The 13,815-nt window shown below is 41.3% G+C and overlaps 1 protein-coding gene across 4 annotated transcripts in view; it reads left to right on the top strand.

Moving 5' to 3' along the window:
* Positions 1-2,309: 2,309 nt before the first annotated feature.
* The window catches only part of ptprub (protein tyrosine phosphatase receptor type Ub), a 318,361-nt gene continuing 306,855 nt past the window's right edge, over positions 2,310-13,815 (top strand). For all 4 annotated transcript variants that reach the window (XM_078932872.1, XM_078932871.1, XM_078932870.1 and 1 more), the window contains exon 1: positions 2,310-2,577. In XM_078932872.1, the coding sequence (XP_078788998.1) occupies positions 2,508-2,577 (70 nt within the window). In that variant the 5' untranslated portion in view covers positions 2,310-2,507. The remainder of the gene's footprint in view (positions 2,578-13,815) is intronic.

Raw genomic sequence — 13,815 nt, 5'->3', positions numbered from 1 at the left:
GATGCATCATTTGGCTACCTTTAATTCAATCTGCAGCTTTAATGTCCACTCAGAACAACAGAATGAATGATGAACTATCTGCATAATTGCATTCTGATCCAACAGAGTCCTGGATGGTTGGAGGTGTCACATGGAGGAGAGGCTGTGACGCCCCTGCTGCTGGTGTGTTTAACCTAAAAGTTAAAGATAAACAAAAGTGTTTAAAGTGATTAAAAAAAACATTTTAACCACATGAAGACTGCTTGGTAAATCCTGACAAACACTCAACTCCTGTCATGTTTCATGACAGAGAGGAAGGGAGACATTCATCAAATCGCCGACTCCTTGGATAAACTGTTGCACTGGTATTAAATGCATTACACATTATATGTTGTGCTTGAGAAGAGTCAGACTTTCCTAAAGCTATTTTGTCCCACACGATACTTCTTGCAAATTCAAGTCAGGTCTAAAGTTTTATATCTGACTGAAACTAGTTTTATCTTCACAATACAAGACTTTACTACACACAACATGAGGCACCAGACTGTCTTCGATGTGACAACAATGTCAATAGCTACAAAGAAAAAAACAAAGTCTCAAGATAAAGAATCAAATGTGATGGATGCATAAATTCTCCTTCAAATTCTAAAATTATTTTAAAGTTTTATCCTGTTACTCATTATCATTCCTACATTTGTATTCAAAGAGTTTTTAATCAAATGGATTTGATTTGTTTCCCTTTTCTGCCTCTTTGCACAGACCTACTGAATCACAGAAACACACCTGACTCGAGGTGAAAGCTAGTTTTGTGTTCATGCAACATCAACAGGTTTGTTGTTAAATTCTGCACACATTATTATGGTTAAACTTGGTGAAAATTCAGACAATATTAAAAAAAATCTTTAACCTTATATAACCATTCGTATCACATTTTTGAGACTCCTGTCTCACGATTAAAGTGATTAAAACCTTATAAACCCTTTAGTTCATCATCAGTCCACTAGGGGCAGTAGAACGATTTTTCCAGTTCATTTCAAATGGCTGCTTCCATGAAATCATCTAGACCCACTAGACAGTGCTCTGAACCTTTTTTCTTCAATGATTTGTGATCTTCACTGGTGTCCATGGATTACATGAAATCTTTCCACCTTCATCCACCTTTGTCATGGTAGGAAGAACACGTCAATGGAAGGGGGGGGGGGGTCATCTAAGATAGCACAAGGGTTTAATTCAGTGTTATTGGTGTAAATGATAAATGATGTTTCCTCGCATACTTTCTGGCTCCTCAAAGGCCCGAAGCGCTTTACAGTCACAGTCCCATTTACAGTGATGGCGGCTCCGCTGCCAAACACTGGCGCCAACCTATACTGTGTGTATTTTCATTTTCAGTATGAAAGAAGAAATGTTTATGTTTAATAAACATGATATTACACTGCATAGTCAGGTCATTCTAATTGTAAAGATAAAACTCAAACCTTTCTCTCAAAATGATAATTTTTATTTTAATGTAATGTCTTTGAATACTAAACGCTTTAAACAATGTTCAGCTTGTCAAACTGTGGCATTTCTATTTTTAGTTAAGCTTGTTATTTTAACACCTTTAAAATTTTATCCTCTAGCTTAAACAGAGCAGTTCATGTAAAATGTATGTAAAATGATGACTTTAATGTTATCTTATGATCCAGTCTTTTTACACACTTTGAGATACTGTCAGAGGGAATTTAAAACCTTATAAACAAGGCAATATCAACAAAAGTAAAATAAGAAAATCCCTTTTGGACTCTTTTCAATTTTAAATGCATTTAAAACGTAGTCAACGTGAAGTTGATAAATGTAATATTGTGAAAGAAGCTGGGTTTGATGTAAACATACATTTGAAGTTGTTTTTTGATGAGTTCCAATTTACTTTTTGGATTTTTTTTTATCCCATTGAGAGTTCTCATCTTAGCCCTTGTGCTATCTTAGATGACGCCCCCCCCCCCCCCCCCCCTACATTGATGTGTTCTCCCTACCATGACAAAGGTGGATAAAGGTGGAAAGATTTCATGTAATCCATGGACACCAGTGAAGATCACAAATCATTGAAGAAAAAAGGTTCAGAGCACTGTCTAGTGGGTCTAGATGACCCCACTCCCAACGTTAAACTGCTTAGGACAGCACAAGGGTTAAATCTGGTCAAACGCAGCCTCGATGCTGCAAAGTCAGTTTCGGAATCGCAATCAGCTGTTATGACATGAACTGGCCGCTTGGAGGCGCCCGACTCATATTCCAAGTTGCGTGAAAGCGAAGGCTGTGAGGAGGAAAAGTGGGCTTGGGGAAAAATCTCTGCTGAACTGTTTACCCTGACGTCAGTTTGCAGAAGTGGCTCTGCCCTGTCTGTCTCCTCCAGTGTCTCCGAAACTCCTCTCAGTGAGAGCGGAGGGGGAGCGCATGGGCTCCGCGGTGGCACCGAGCGGCCGGACCCCACAGGGTGAATGAAACCAACGACCTCCTCTCCTCTTCAGAAAGTGGACTAAAACAACCACACGATGAACACCTGCACATTTCTGCTGATCTTGACTGTTCAGATTTACGCCGACGGCATCGAAGGGCCAACAGGTAAGGCCGGCCGGGAAGCTCGGGAAGTTTGGATGAGCGGAGAGAAGCGCGCGGGCAGGAAGAACTGTCGCCACGGGGGAAAACGACAACTTTGGGGTTTCTGTGAGAGCCGCTTGGTAGTAACTTTACTAAGTTAGTAGAATGGAGGACTAAAGTTTTGTTGGTTGTGTTTGGGGGCTGAGGGGGCTCCCGGGTCAGCGCGCGGGGGCTGCGCGCCGCTCCGCCGCGGCTCCCCGTCAGCGCCGCCGGAGCGCAGAGAAAAGCTCCGTCCAGCCAGGTGGACGCTCTTTACGCGCAGTGCCAAAGCCTGCAAAGCCTGCGCATTTGAAACGGGCGAAAAAAGAAAAATAACCCTAAAAAAAAAAAAACTAGAGGCTGGCACCACATTCCAATCAATATTTACGAGCACGATTCCCACAAATCCCTCCGCAGACTGAACCAATTTGTGATGACATCCAAAAGCTGGAGCTCTTCCACGCTGGAAAAGGGCTGCCAAGTCCTGACTCACTCACTGACTGCTTTCAAAAGTTTACGCTCGGATGTGCTGTGCAACCCTGAGATAAGGTCTGGGGCTGATAAAAATCACATGATTGATGGAGAATTTTGTGCATTCAATGGGGCAATGCAGAATATTGGAGGGTTTTTAAGGGCTCCAGTTAGTGTTTGTTAGGCCTGATTGTGTTTGGATAAAGAATTTAAATGAAAACATGTCTTTTCTACACTGTAAATTCCCAGTGAGATATAGACACGGAGACAAAAATAAGCATCTTTTTATGCTCCAATAAACCAAAATGTATTTATTTCCCTCCTAATTTTGTAATTAGTCCTTCATGCACTGTAACAACATCAACATAATGATCCAATTATTGGAAAAATATGGGTTAAGGGAAATGATGAAGAGTGGAAACAAGGCAGTTCCGGTTTTCATCACAGCATTTCGGAGCATCAGACCTGTTGAAGCTGCATGTGTTAAAGGCTGACAGCAGCACGTCACAAATGACAGATCAAAGCTCATTTGGATGAATGTGCCAACCCAAACAGCAGATGCCAGGAGGCCATCAGTGTTAACAGGCTTCCCATCAGAGCTTTTTTTGGCTTGTTGCAAACAGTCAGTGCCATAGCAGGTGCTGTCCTGCCTCTCCACGTTCTGCCGCCTCACACGCTCCTCCAGCTGTGTAGAGGCTCTCCGAAGGCCAAGAAGGAGCAGCGATGCAGCCTGCCTTCCTTCACCGCTGTGATTCATCCAACAGTTATCGAAATTCCACCTCTGATCTAAACCCATATTTTCCCATAAGTCTCCCTCTTATTCTGCCACGGGCTGAAGCTGCTGTGAGATACGGAGACTGTTCCCTGCTCTAGACTGACTGCAGTGCGGATGATAAAAGAAGAAAAAAAACACCAATCTGATACATTAACTCCTCTGTTTTCTCTCATGGGAGCAAGTACTCATGTTCAGTCACCGTGTGTCTCTTCTGTCAGCTCTGGAAATCGTAATTATCGCATGTTTCAAGACTCATTTGCCAGTTTGATGTAAAGTTAATATCCTTTTTCATCATTTGAGGGAATGAAAAGAACACTAGGATCCAAATGAAAAGCACAACCTGGAGTGTAATAAAGACTTTTTGAGTCAAACGTCTGTATGCACCACAAAACAGAATCCTAACATGACACTTACAAGCTAACCTTATGTTTTTTATTGAGACATTGTATGTTTCTGAGGCTGGCTTTATGGCAGAAAGGACAACTTTACTTTTCTAAAATACAATTATTGCAGAAAATCATCAGATTAATTATAGAAACAGACAGATATGCAAAGCTGTAACTGTTAAAGATGCTTTTTGCACACATTTAATATGCTTTCTGGACCAATGTCGATGTTTTCTGCTTTGTTTGGTGTGATTATTTTGACATTCTTCATCTGTCTGTGCCTGTTTGCTGCTCTAGCATCTTGGCTCTTAAGAGTCCATTAGATGTGCTTGCTGTAATGAGCATCTAACTGAAGGGGGGGAAAAAACAAACGAGCCTGAGATGCATTTGCAAATCAGTGTAAAAAAGACATTTATTCTGGATAAAGTGTTGCCTTCCACGGTGGATTCTTGGGTTTCCTGAAGGTCCCCGTCTGTGGGCAGAGCACACGGAGCCAGACGGGCCTGAATCCGACTCCTGGAAAGCCTGGCTGATTTTCTGTATAGTGGGATCTCAGGCAGTAATTCCCGGAGCAGACGGAAAACTTTGCATCAAGGAAAAGAAGAGGAGAAGGAGGTGGAGAGGGAATGTCTGGGAGAGAAGAGGAGAACGGCAGAGGGATTCTTTGTTTTCCACCGAGCCCTCGGCAGGATTTGAGCTCGTGTGCGCTTGCTGTTCTGCCTTCAGCAATCTGTGCGTGATTAAACTGAAACAAAGCCTTTGCTGCTCTGCCTCCTCTGCATCAACTCCATTGTAACACGAGCCCGTGTGCAGTCCAGCCAGAGCCGGGCTGGCTCGCCGTGCTCAGACGACCAGAAGAAACATTCGCATCCATCATGCGTGCTCAGAGAATCCCGCCTCATGCCAACTGTCATGGTAACGGATGGCGGGTGCTCCTCATCAGTGAAAGCATGTAGGGCACCCTTCTGACTCGAGCTGTTCTGGTTTCTTATTCGGTTGGGATGCATCTGGGCTGTGCTGAGTGTGCAGACATTTCTGTATGTTGGGCTGATGCTCCAGCATATCCTGGGAATGTTGTGGTTAATTAATCCTGCCAAGCATTTGGCTGTTCTCCTTTTAATCATCACATGGCTGGAGTTCTAAATGAGCTCTGACTTGCTCTCTGTTCAGTGCTTTGTAGGCAGTTGTCCTCCTTGGCTGAGCATTGTTTGATCCCTGAGGTTGAGAACTGGCTGGGAAGATAGAGAGTGTGTGTCTTTGGTAAACTTGGGGCCCAGACTTTTATGAAGTCTTTCTGGTCACCAGAGAGGACTGCAAAGAGCCACTCAGAGAGAAAATAAATAGCTTGTTAATAATTATATGGGACAATTCTCCCTATGCCAGGGTCTGGAGTTGTTGGGATGCTGTTAGAAGATCATGAACACCAACCACAAAACCAACAGTCCCACTCTGATCATCTTATGATCCATTGTTCAGCATGTTCCAAATTACCGTACAAATACTATGTTTTTATGATTTTTCTAAATACTTAATGCACATAAATGACAGTCTGCATGATTTTCAATTCACTAACCATTAGAGTATATATTACATGTTATTGAACAAACCTAAAGATAACAGTATTTTTGTTTAAATTACAAACCTTCACAACATCTGATAGATTCTAAAGAACTGAAAATGGTCTTTTGTTGAATTTGTTGCATTAAGAGGTCAGATTGACTGAAATCAAAAGCTGTTTCAATCAAAAACATTTGAATTCTTGCATCCATTGAACCTGTGAGTTTTTTGGGAGTTTCTTTGCAGGATGTCAGAATAGCCTCCCAGAGCTTCTGTTGGGATGTGAACTGCCCCCCACCCTCACAGATATTTTGTTTGAGGATGCTCCAAAGGTTCAAAATAGGGTTGAGGTCAGAGGAGGATGGATCATCCACGACCTCTGATCCATCTGGACCATCCAGGGTTTCACGGCACTCATCAGTGAACAGGACTGTTATAGAATGAGTCTTCATGTATGTCTGGGTCCACTGCAGCTGTTTCTGCTTGTGAGTGTTGTTTAGGGGGGGGTGAATAGAAGGTTTGCATAGAACTGCAAGGATCCTACATCTTGATGTTGGTGCGACTCACCAGCAGCTTCAAATCTGTGCTTGCTGCTCTGTAATGGTGTTTTAGCAGCTTCTGTCTGGCAGAAACCTTCCTCATTCTGCTCTTATCTGCATGAACCTATGTGCTCTGAATCAGCCTCCAATCTCTCATGGGACGATGATCACACTAGCAGTTTATCCTTTACCTGAACTCACCTGGCAAACTAATTATCACAGGTGACTGAGATTTATGTCAGTGATCCAAAGAGCCCCAAGACACAACATCATCCATGAGTTTCATTGAAAAACGTTTATTTTTTATTTATTATTTATTTTAGACACTTAAATACAATTTGCATAATAATTTGGAACACACTGTAAAAGCGTTCCCAGTGGTCTTTTATTTAGGATTATGCCGTTATTAGCCAAAGTGGCCAGTATGAGTTTTTATGTAGCAAAAATGATCCTTTTCCAACAGACCTTTTTTGTCTGCTCCTCATTCACAATGATTTCAGAAATGCAATTTTTGTACCAAAGACAGGTTTCAGGTCAATTTCTATCCAAACTCAAACCAGTATCATTAGGAGAGATAAACCACTGATGTCAGAAGTGTGACACATTTGTCAGTAAAATTTGTATCTGTGGAGATTTATTCCTTTTTACCAAAAGGAGCGACCGGAGTTTGTCATCACTTATTCCCATGAACGTTTCCAAACGTTTAAGGTCAAATGAAATAATTAAAGTTAAAGATTTTTTTATTGGTGAAAGTAGGGGTGTGACGATAACCGCATCAGCGCAATTTATTTTTTAAAAGTTTTTTTTTTTAAAGTTCTGCATATGGTGCGTGATTGGAACTATGATAAACACATGAAACACATTCATCTTTGCTGATAATTTACTTTTTCTGCTAGTCCTGTGTTCAGACTTGTTCTCCTTCACTCCCTGCACCGCGTCTCTCACTGCCTCTACGCTGCACGCCGTGCGCTCCCTCTACTCACACACACGCACATGTGTGCAGTTTCAGAAGCGCACATCCTCATTCAACAACAGAAGTTCCGTCTCGTGAGGAAATACGACAAATTTACTGCGTTCTAATTATTCATTTCCATTACAAGCTGCGTGCGTTCTTGAGTGCGCGACACGGCCGCCCGCCAGAGGATTTTGTGTTGGGGGGGCTGGGGGGGTTATTACTGTCCTCCTTCACTCCATAACACCAAACATAAAGATTAGATTTTGATGAATATCACTACATGTTTTGTTTGGGAACTATTTGTTACGTGTCTGCATAATAAAGGCGGAGCCTCCTGCCCCGTGTTCTTCATGGGTGTCGGCTTCATGGCTTCCAGAAAGGTGACAAAGTGTCTGCAGTCTGTTTATTACTGGGGGATATATAATATTCTGAGAATATGTCTGTACCAGAGAGCACAGGTGAAACTCACGTGCAGCTGGAGAGCGGTCCACTGCAGAAGAATCAACACGCACCCCCAACACACGTGTGCGCGCTCCTTCCTCCTACACACGCAGCGCGCTGACACACACACACATAGTCAATCTACAACACCTATGTAGTTAGTTTATTAGTTAGATAGGTATTAGTTAGTTGTTACTGTTATTTGTTGATAAGGAATAGTGCGTTGTAATTGTATTCATTTTTGACACGGCCGTCGGGGGATTTTGTGTTGAGGGGGCTGCGGTTAACCCCGACACCGCGCCCCCTGCTGTTTCACACTGCAGTGATCAAAAATCCCACACCGTCACAGCTCTAGATGAAAGCGCATAAAGCCGAATCTTTACTGAACCCTCTACCCACACCCCCCAAATAAGCAAGCACTTTGATTTGACATCAAATCAAAGCAGATTTCTGATTTCATGTTCTGTTGTGCATTTGTCCAGATTGTCTTCTGTACTTTTGTTTTTTTCCCATCTCTTCCTTCATGAATGGGGAGGAGTTTGCAAATAGTAAGGAAACGAGCTGCTTAGGATGTTTGGAAGTGACGTTGTTCATGTAAATTTGGTCTTCTTCAAGAGCAGATAAATGTCAGACTGTAAGAAATGAAAGCTGACCGTGGGAGCGATTGTGCAACATTGTGTTTTAGGCTGAAGCGCTCAGTGGTTGCAGCACCGCTCCTGGAGCTTTCACCAAACTAACGACATGCGGCGTGTTGTAGCTAAGTGTCAGAGGCTTCTTGTGGCTCATTGCTATGTTCAGAACTCATTTGTTGCCCTGCTGTTATACCTGCTGTGAATGTTTTCAGTCTGGACACATTACTTGCCATGCTGCTGAGACATTGGCTGACCTGACACTGATAGCAGGGGCTCCAACTGCCGGATGTCTGAAAACTTTTTCAGAACCCTGGTGGAGGTGTCACGGCTCTGGAGATTTACAGATGCTGCCCTGCCCTGGCTTGCCTTTTCTGTTCTCAACAGTGGCGACCAGAGTGCGGGTGTCTGGGCTCTGGTGGGCAGGTGCTATTATTGATCCTTCAGACTCTGAGAAAGTCTACTTTTCTTGGATTTGATCAAAGCAGTATCCCTACTGTTGGAAGTGAGTGTCTGCCTAGAGTGAGACACGGCCGCTGGGACAGACGGCTGCTGAAAGATGTGACGGCAGACAGAGAACTTGGTATGCAGCGGAGAAATTGTGTTTGCATTGTGTGGAGTACAAGGAAAGGAAGAAATAGTAAATCTGTCAGTCGTGACAGAACGAGTCACATTTCCATAGAACACGGCATAATGTATATTAATGGAGACTTGCTCCTATTTCCACAGAGTTTCTTCAAGTCTTTGTGAGGAGAATGTGTGATGCTTTGGTTAAAATACCTCATGAAGGCTGCAGTGTGACTCAACTTTCAATTATATTCATATTTTTCAGAAACAGAATCAAAGATTTTTATTTCATGTGATTAAAAAAAAGAAAGAAATCTAAACAAAAACATTAATCAACCTGGTTTTGGTTTACAGCTCATGTGAAATTAATGGATATGAACAACATAAAGGAATATTATTCATAAATAAACATACTGAACACATTAAATACAATATTTGTCAAAAACACATTATTGAGTTTTTGAAAGGGGATGGGAAGAAACAAAAATTAAATCATGTCAATGTTTGCCATAATATGAAACATGATATCTTTATAAGTATACAGAATGTATCATTCCCCAGACAGTAAACATATTATAGTGCGCTCATTTGCAATTAGGGCCTACCTATGTGGCCTCAAGGGTGCTCAAGTCTGGGTCTCAAAAAGGATTCCTCTGGACATTTTTCAGGATTAGTGGATTTTGGGGCATAGTTTGACCCCAGTGCTTAACCTGTTCCTGAGTTTGGTGCCGCACACTAACACAAACACTTTTCTGTGTGCTTCTCAACAATTTGGTTTTGAAGTTCCTAGATCCTCTAGGCCTCCTTCTCTGTCTCAAAACAGTTCTGGGGTATTGCTGGGACATTAGGACAAGCTCTTACAGTTTTAGAATCCCATGATCATAAGATTGCAGGTTCAATTCCCGCCTTGCACGGCCATGTGTCGAAGTGTCCTTGGGCAAGACACTGAACCCCACCTTGCCTCTGGTGGGAGGTTGGCGCCAGTGTTTGTGTTGGCCACCGTGAATGTGTGTGTGACTGGGTGAATGTGTGTGTGACTGTGTCTGTAAAGCACTTTGGGCCTTCGTAAGAAGGTAGAAAGCGATATAAAAGTATACGCCATTTACCATATGATCAAGCCATCAACTTTTGAAGTACAAGGAGAAAGAAGATGTAGTTAACTCCCCAAATTTGTATACACTATGTGAAATATGGTTAAATACATGTGCAAAATAGTATATCTATAGTTTTAAGTAAATACACTTGGATACATAATTGGATGAAACATATTGAAACACGTATAAGAAGTTTTTTTTCCAAAAGCTAAAAAAAGCACACCAAGAAATGAAATCATAATTAACACACATTAAATGCAAGAGAGCTAAAAAAAAAAAAAATATATATATATATATATATATATATATATATATATATATATATATATATATATATATATATATATATATATATATATATATATATATATATATATATCAAATCAAAATTGTTTTTTTAAATCAGGTAGTGCCAGGCACAACTGCAACTGATCTAAATTTTATTCACCAGTATTTGTGTTTATGTTGCAATATTCAACTAAGTACTGAAAAATGTACTATCAAATTTACAAAAACCAGAGTGTCCCCTGCCTTCGCCCACAAGTGTCCAGGATAGGCTCCAGCAGCCCCGGGACTCCGAAACTGACAAAACGGAAAAAGATGAATGAATGAATGAACAATTTTGTTTTACTAGTTTTTTACAAACCCAAATTCAAAATCAAACAAACCATCAATCAGAACAAAACATTGAGGTGAACCAGTGTGTGATGTAAGTGCAGTAAATTACGATTGCAAAACTCCCAACAAATACAGTGATTAGAAAACATCTGGCGGGTAAAGGTAGTAGATTTAGGAAGTGTTGCTGCTTATCAGTATCTGATGGTGGACTAACAGGTTTTCTTCTTGTTTCGTCTGGTCTGAGCTCAATGTGAGCAGCTCTGCCCCCAAAGAAGCTGCTTGTTGTATCTGTGTGAAGTTTGCAGGTGGATGTGACAGATTGACTGGATCTTTGTTTTCACATTGCTGTTAAAAAAACGGGGATATCAGTTGGCTAAGCCTGATGCTTTTTTGTTTTCACGTCATAGCAACGCCCATGGTAAATTAATATATTGGCATCTTTCTCTCAACCTGCTCTTAAGCCTCATTTGCAAATGATTTCTACTCAGTGCTTCTTGAAAACATACTTTACTAAAACTGTCTGCGAAGGCCCTTTAGAAGCAGAACTGGCCATTTTCAGAGGGTTAAGTGTTGTACCAGTGGCGCTGAAATGTTGTGCCTGTCTCTGCAGGGCTGTCCAACGTTCAGCAACTGGAGAGGGCTAGACAGTAAAGATAGCATTTAAACAGGGACTTCAGTTTAATACTGAGCTGGAGGTGGAATATGGGGAAAGCTTACTGTGAATAATAGTTTGAAATGAGCCGTTCTGGTAACGGAATAGTCTATTCAAGGTTGTGTAAAATAAACAAAAGATCAAAGGAGACATAATGCTCATAAATAATTAAATAAATATCCTGACAGCATTTTGAATCAATACAAGTATTGCCAAAAAAATTATCGCGATTTTTCAGCAAAACGGCTGAGTGTTGTGGCTCCCTGTGCTTTTATTTCTGTGGGAAACTGATCCAAATGGACTTTGACAGGTTCAGGTTGCTGACCGCTGGTCTATGGTATCATAAGACTGAACCGCACTTCTTCTCCGCTGCTTTTAGCAGCAAATACTGACTCACACACACCTACAGTGCACTCTAGTGTTTGTTCCTATTTATTAAAAAATATCACATATAAGTCGTATCTGAGACTTATATGTGACACAAAACCTGACCAAACCAACTTATATCTTGAAAAATACAATAGTGAGTTTGACATTTTCTACATTTTGTGCTGCAAAATCTGAATTTTTTTCTTATTTTGCAGCATTTCATTAGTATTTCTTTATGTAGCGATAGCTGTCGTGTTTTCATCAATAATCATCTACGGACACATTTCCATTTTCTGTTTGAACTAAAAGAAATTAAGAAGTGAAAACATTTCTCAGAGCACAGACAGAGAATCCATAATCCATTTCTGCTCATGATCATTTCCTTTTATTAAGAGCAAGTAAAAGTCTGAGCTTCTCCCTCTGTGGTGCTGCAGATGCAGCAATAGTCAAAAGTTGAAGTTGGAGTTGAAGATGGGGAGAACAGACAGCTTTCCTCTCGACTGGGCTGGTGATGTAACATTAGTCTGGAAATCGGAAATGTTTTCAGGCCTGCAGGCAGCTGCAGACAAGGTGACAGCTTGTGTTTTTAGAGGAGTATGTTGTCCCTTCAGACCTGCACAGAAAAAGGGTTGCATTCATGAAATACCTCCTTTAGGAATGAGTGAATAAATTAACAAAACAAAGCGGCTGTTATGGTTTTCTGCTTTATTTTACACCACTTCAAAGCATCTGCTTAAGTTGAGGGATGGTCACAGGAACATGTCCAGAATCACAGATGGGCTAATGTTTGTAGAGGAGATACGATTATGGGGAGATTGCTCAAGAAATAAACAGATGAGCAATTTTCCAGAAAAGATCCAAGGAGTGCTGTGAGTTACAACAGATCCAGCCGTTGGGTTTTGTCCCTTAAGGTGGAGCTCCAGGCTGCAGAGAAAGTGGGTCTGCAAGACTGATGCTGCAAGTGCTGCTCCTGATCCCCCTGCCCAGCGGAAAGAAAGCCTCCCAAGCAGTTTATATTTAGACCACTGCTGTGTTTGTCTCCTTTACCTCTCTCTGTGTCAACAGATTAAGGGCTGTGGAAAGGATGCTTGTTTCACGTCCAGGTCGGAGTCAGGGTCGCGCTTGTGTTCTTGATATCTGACCTGTTGGACAGCTGCCTTTGTAATCCGAGCCCCCAACACTGCTTGAAAACCACTTTGTTGTGGATATTCGTCCCCCTGCGGGGGTAAGAGAACCCGCTTGTCTTTGTGCAACGGAGCCTGTCATCACACCAGAAGTGGCTCTTCTGGTTTGACCGGTCCCTTTGGGCAAAGCAGCCCTCTCTGGTGATGTTCTGCACGAGCGTCAAATGGAGTCCTGCACACCAACCTTCATCACAGGGGTCTCCAAACTTTTTGCAAAGAGAGCCAGATTTTATGAGGTGTCAATGTGTGGGGGCCAAACATTTGACCACAGGTTTACAATGAGCTATTTGATGAAAACGTTAGTGCAATGGGATACTTTTGAGCTCTTCACATAAACCAGAAATGATTCTAAATACATTTTTACCAAAATTATCCTGTTCATTTTTTATCTTGAAGACTAGAAATAAATTAAAGAAAAATAGGAAAAAAATCTTTGACAACATTAAATCTGGGTTAACATTAAATGTTACATTTTATTCACTATTAAATGCTCACTGTAAAATTTTGACTGTGGTTTTGATCACAAAAACAAATAAATCTGTTCTTCTAGTTTGGCCTTCAAGCTTTAGGGTCAAGTAGCCAAAGGTTTCCAATGGGTTAAGACTTAATTTTGCAATCATAATCAAGAAATCGTACACAAAGTCCTTAGAAAGTGCTGGGGGTTACATATTTTTGAGTTTATGACAGGAGTTTGGGGGCCACTATGAATTTGATTGCAGGCCGCATTTGGCCCATGGGCCAGACTTTGGACATGCCTCCTTTATCAAGATGGCAGAAGTGGAACAGTTTTGAAATGTATGAAAGCAAGCAGAATATCTTCTATTCTAACCTAAAACAGCAAAGTATATGAGATTAAAGTTTAAAGCAAAGTATATTTTTCAAAAAATATATTTAATATTCAAATTGTACCTTCCTCTGTGTGCTAACACTGTCAGCCGGGTTCTTGGTCATTATTGGAAGGTCATGTGCTAACATTGATATGTGAA

The sequence above is a fragment of the Oryzias latipes genome, chromosome 16, assembly GCF_053564925.1.
Source record: "Oryzias latipes strain Hd-rR chromosome 16, Olatipes_Hd-rR_3.1".
Classification (NCBI taxonomy): Eukaryota; Metazoa; Chordata; class Actinopteri; order Beloniformes; family Adrianichthyidae; genus Oryzias; species Oryzias latipes.
Note: the sequence above shows the minus strand (reverse complement) of the source record. Positions and strands in the feature narration are given on the sequence as shown.